The 5299-nt window shown below is 39.6% G+C and overlaps 2 protein-coding genes across 2 annotated transcripts; one reads left to right on the top strand and one right to left on the bottom strand.

Annotated features, from left to right (window-relative positions):
• The first annotated feature begins 282 nt into the window (after positions 1-282).
• On the top strand, positions 283-3030 carry LOC139884063 (pentatricopeptide repeat-containing protein At4g30825, chloroplastic). The gene has a single exon (XM_071868145.1). It carries the CDS (start codon positions 283-285, stop codon positions 3028-3030), a length of 2748 nt encoding a protein of 915 aa, XP_071724246.1.
• A 608-nt stretch (positions 3031-3638) lies between these two features.
• On the bottom strand, positions 3639-5249 carry LOC139884064 (uncharacterized; the record flags this gene model as incomplete). The annotated part of the gene is made up of 5 exons (XM_071868146.1): positions 3639-4249; positions 4309-4631; positions 4744-4850; positions 4933-5106; positions 5199-5249. Coding segments are annotated over 5 exons (1266 nt in total), but the record flags the coding sequence as incomplete, so codon positions are not given.
• Between the last annotated feature and the right edge of the window lie 50 nt (positions 5250-5299).

The raw sequence follows: 5299 nt of genomic DNA, 5'->3' as shown, positions 1-5299 counted from the left end.
TTATGAAAAGCTAAGAGAAGAAGAAAGAAAATATGAAAAATCCAAAACAAAATTATTTTCCTCCACAGCTTCATCTCGTTCCTCTATCTGACCAACACCAGCAAGGTATGCAACTTTCGCTATAGTTTCTCTCTCCATAATAGGACTTGGTCTATCTCTCTCTCTCTAAAATACCAATTGTTTGCTCACTGCTTTTGCTACAATTGTACATTCGAGCTTGGTTGTTTACTGGGTTTAGTTTTAGCCACCAATCCATCTACCAATTACTTATTGAGTATTATTATGGCTTCTTTGAAACTACCCATTTCATTTGACACGACAACTGATTCAAAGAAGCTTCCTTTATCTATAAACCAAACTCAGTTGCCTGATCAATGCCACATCTTTTCAATCACTAGTTATTATCTTCATGTCACAAGAGCTTGTATTATCAGTTCACTGAGCAGGGTCAAGCGCATTAATGTCTCTCGTTTAGAAACCGACTTGTCCGACATTAATCAGTCCGACGATGCAAATAGTGACGGTTGGTCTTCAAGAAAGGATTTGCTTGATGAGCAAAATTCACAAGAAGCTAAGAGGAAATCTCGGTGTCCTAAGAAATGGATTAGAAGAGACATGGGTTTAAATTTGAGTATGGGAAGGGGTGGTGCCAAACTAGAACGAGAGGATATCTTTGTCGGAGATGGCGAATTGGATGTTAATTACAGCCTCATTGGAGAACACTTGAGTTTGGGGCATTGTAATGCTATTTTGAAACGACTGGAGCGATGCAGTGATAGCAATAGTTTGAAATTCTTCGAGTGGATGAGAAGGAAAGGGAAGCTGGAGAGAAATGCAGTCGCTTATAATTTGGTTCTTCGAGTGTTGAGTAGGAGAGAAGAGTGGGGTAGAGCAGAATCAATAATTAGGGAAATGAGTAAAAATTCAGGTTGTGAACTAAGCTTCCAGCCTTTCAATACGATCTTGTTTGCGTGTTGTAAGAAAGGGCGAGTTGAGTTATGTAGGAAATGGTTCTGTATGATGCTGGAATTCGGGGTTCAGCCTAATGTTGCTACCTTTGGTATGCTCATGTCACTTTATCAGAAATGTTGGAATATTGAAGAGGCAGAGTTTGTGTTTACGAAAATGAGGAGCTTTAAAATTGTTTGCCAATCTGCATATTCTTCCATGATCACAATCTATACACGTTCGAGTTTATATGACAAAGCAGAAGAAGTTATCAGCTTAATGAGAGATGATCAGGTGATGATGAATTTCGAGAATTGGTTGGTCATGCTCAATGCTTACTGCCAGCAAGGCAAGATAGATGAGGCTGAGAAAGTGTTTGTCAAAATGCAAGAATCGGGGTTTTCACGAAATATTGTTGCATACAATGTATTAATCACTGGATATGGCAAATACAATGATATGGAAACTGCTCAACGTCTATTCGAGAGTCTTAGTGATTTTGGTTTAGTGCCTGATGAAACAACTTACCGATCCATGATTGAAGGTTGGGGTCGAGCAAACAATTACGACAAGGCAGAATGGCATTATAAGGAGCTCAAGCGATTGGGTTATAAGCCAAACTCATCTAACTTGTACACTCTTATAAATTTGCAAGCAAAGTATGGAGATGAAGAAGATGCCATCAAAACTCTCCAAGATATGGTGAAGATTGGATGCCAACATTCGTCTATTCTTAGTACACTTTTGCAAGCATATGAGCGATCAGGAAGGATCGATAAAGTGCCACTCATTTTGAAAGGTCCTTTCTACAAACACGTTTTAGTCAACCAGACTTCTTGCTCCATTCTAGTCATGGCCTATGTAAAACACAACTTGGTCGATGATGCTATCAAAGTTTTAAGAAACAAAAAGTGGAAGGATCGAGTTTTTGAGGAAAACTTGTATCATTTGTTAATTTGCTCCAGCAAGGAGTTAGGTTTTTTTGAGAATGCTGTAAAAATATATGCTCAGATGCCAAAATTCGATGACCGGCCAAACTTGCACATAATTTGCACAATGATCGACACTTATAGTGCCATGGGTTTATTCACTGAAGCGGAGAAGCTTTATTTCGATTTGACATCTTCAGGGACCGAATTGGACATGATTGCTTTTAGCATTGTTGTGAGAATGTATGTCAAAGCTGGATCTTTGAAAGATGCTTGTGCAGTACTTAGCATAATGGAGAAGCAGAATGGTATTATTCCTGATGTTTATATGTTCCGTGATATCCTTCGTATCTATCAGCAATGTGGCATGAAAGATAAACTTCAGGAATCTTACTACAAGATCTTAAAAAGTGGAATACCTTGGGACCAAGAAATGTACAACTGTGTTATTAACTGTTGTTCTCGTGCCTTGCCACTAGATGAGCTAACTAGAATTTTCGACGAGATGATTCACCGTGGTTTCACTCCGAGTACCATCACCTTCAACGTGATGCTGGATCTTTACGGAAAAGCCAAACTCTTCAAGAAAGTTCGGAAGTTGTTCTTGATGGCAAAGAAAGAAGGATTGATCGATGTTATTTCTTACAACACGATTGTTGCTGCTTATGGCAGAAACAGGGCCGTAACGAAAATGTCGTCTACAGTTGAGAAAATGCAATTTGATGGCTTTTCTGTTTCCCTAGAAGCTTACAATTGTATGCTAGACGCATATGGGAAAGATGACCAAATGGAGAGTTTCAGAAGAGTATTGGAAAGAATGAAGGAGTTGAGTTGTGATGCCGATCAGTATACCTACAACATTATGATGAATATATATGGGGAGAAAGGCTGGATCGACGAAGTCTCTGACGTGCTGACTGAACTGAAAGAGAATGGAGTCGGACCAGACTTGTGCGGCTACAACACATTAATCAAGGCATATGGAATTGCTGGCATGGTTGAAAATGCAATGTGTTTAGTCAAAGAAATGAGACAGAATGGGATAAAACCTGATAAGATTACTTACACTAACTTGATCACGGCACTGAAAAGGAATGATAAATTTCTAGAGGCTGTTAGATGGTCGCTGTGGATGAAGCAGATGGGTGTCTGAAAATTGTGCAAGATTCATGGCGCAATGAACTTTTTTTTTTCTGAGCATCGAATGCCCGGCGACTGTTTATGTTTTTGTTTTCTCACGAAAATTGTCTGCGGTTCATGCAATTTACCTCAGTAGTCATTACAAAATGTAAATTGATAACTATTATACTTTTCATTTATGAAAGATACTGATGAAAGATTGAGTTTCTGCATCACTTTGATTTGTTGTCTTCCTTTCATGTGTTTGTGCATGAGAACTAAGATTGTAATGTAAAACAAATTAGGCGAAGAGAGATTGACAAGAAAAGGATTTCTATTGCGGAAAGTAAGAATGGTGGACAAATAATTTGTAGTCCGAGTATCCTGAAAAGGAGTATCCCTTCACACAAAAATTGAACCACAGTACTAACTGAATAAACACAATTTACATATGAGCTACGTCAAAAGGCGAGTTACTCGAGGGAAACGTGAAACAAGGAAGTTATAAATCTACTTGCAGTATTTACATGGTAATTCTGATGGAATTCTTCATCAAAACAAATTTCAGAATCCCGGTGAATTCCAACTTCCCAGGCAGACAGAACATGAATCTACCAGAATCATCCAATTCAACTACATACCTCAACTTCCACCATCTTCTGTTATATTGAATAAAAACTTAGGAAGTGACGCAATACGAGGAAGGTGTTGCAGAAGATCACTAAATGAGTCTTTCCTGGACATAGGCAGCACATGCTTGCTACTGGATGCGTTTTTCACATCACCTTCGGGAGAGTTTCTTATGTTATCGAACATTGTCAAATTTGAAGCCGGGTTTAACTGGATCTCTTTTTCATCATTGGATCCTAAACTGCAGCTTTCCCCATAAGCTTGTAAGTTCTGAGCTGAGGAATGGTCCTTTTGCAGAAGGGAGCAGAGTGAATTAACCCTTGACATGAGACATTTCTCATCCGATGCTGCTGTTAATTGAGTATCACTCAGGAGATACTGTGCAAGGTTCTCCAGAACACCATCGCATTCTGTTTCATTCGCCGAAACAGAGTGATTTCCAGCAGTCGCCTTCTGCTCTGAAAGTCGGTTTCCTATGTGATTCATAAGATCAGTCATCGACATTGATGGATGGAGCCCAGGCACTTTGATGTGATCCCAATTTCTTGGCCCCTTTGAATCAACCGGTTCAAAAATTCCACTACCTTCATTTGCAAGATAACCCGTAACTAGTATCAGGAGATCTAGTAAATTAAAACAAAAAAGAAATTGAAGACAGCATATATCATTATTTTCTTAGTACCTGAGTTAGGAGAAGGAGCTTCTCGTGATGTACGTTCTGATGTCATGCTAGCAGGATCCCCATTATCAATCTCCAGCGACGATGAATGAGCTGCAATGGTGGGTGATCGCTCCTGGAAGCGAGAGAGCCCAGATAATCTAGCAGCCTGTTCAGAGTTTATAGATTCACTAGGATCCTCAAACAACGATGGACGAGATTCAAAGTATGGTGGGTCCAACACAATCTCTGGCTGTCTGCTTAGAAAATTCAGACGCATATCACACTGAACGAGCTTCTCAAAATGCTTGTCTAGCATGCCTTGAGGACACTGAAGAAAATGCAGCCTGCAAAATGGAACAAATTAAGTTCTTTTATCATCATGTAAAAGTCAAATAATATTCCCGAGCTTGATCATCCAACCATAAATTCAAATTCCATGGTGGTAGTGATTTCTACCTGTGCGTGCTAGCTTGTCCATCAGTAAAATCAGAAGTTGCCTGCCACAAGGTGTGTTTCCTAGGCTGTGGATTGGTCTCCCTGAAGAAAAGAGGCTGTCTAGCAAGCTGCAAAGTACAATGATACTGGTTAAACCATGTACATGGACAGAATCAAACTCAGGGAGACTGAGTTAGAGATATGTATTACCCCGACATTCAAAGTTGCTGGTTCATTTTCGGGGATATTGGCCTTTAACCCCATAATATCAGACCATTGGATTTCAATTTTACTCTTCAAGCCACCTTCAAGAACTTCCCAAACAATCTTGTGTTTGGCGAAGTAACATTTCGCCACCAGATCGCCTTCGTGTCTGGACTTATACTGATACACCATAAACCAATCATGAGAAACATCTACGAGGAATCCCCGAGCAATAGTCCAATTTTAAAATTACAATTAAACCTAAAGCATACCTCCCAGCGCCCAATTCTGAGCAAAGAAGCAGGGAAATTAGAAGCCTTGAGCTTGTTGTCATTTGCTGCTTTAGAATCCTTAGCGTTATTATCAGCAGATT

The sequence above is a fragment of the Rutidosis leptorrhynchoides genome, unplaced genomic scaffold (assembly GCF_046630445.1).
Source record: "Rutidosis leptorrhynchoides isolate AG116_Rl617_1_P2 unplaced genomic scaffold, CSIRO_AGI_Rlap_v1 contig499, whole genome shotgun sequence".
Lineage (NCBI taxonomy): Eukaryota > Viridiplantae > Streptophyta > Magnoliopsida > Asterales > Asteraceae > Rutidosis > Rutidosis leptorrhynchoides.
This window is presented reverse-complemented; position numbering and strand designations above follow the sequence as displayed.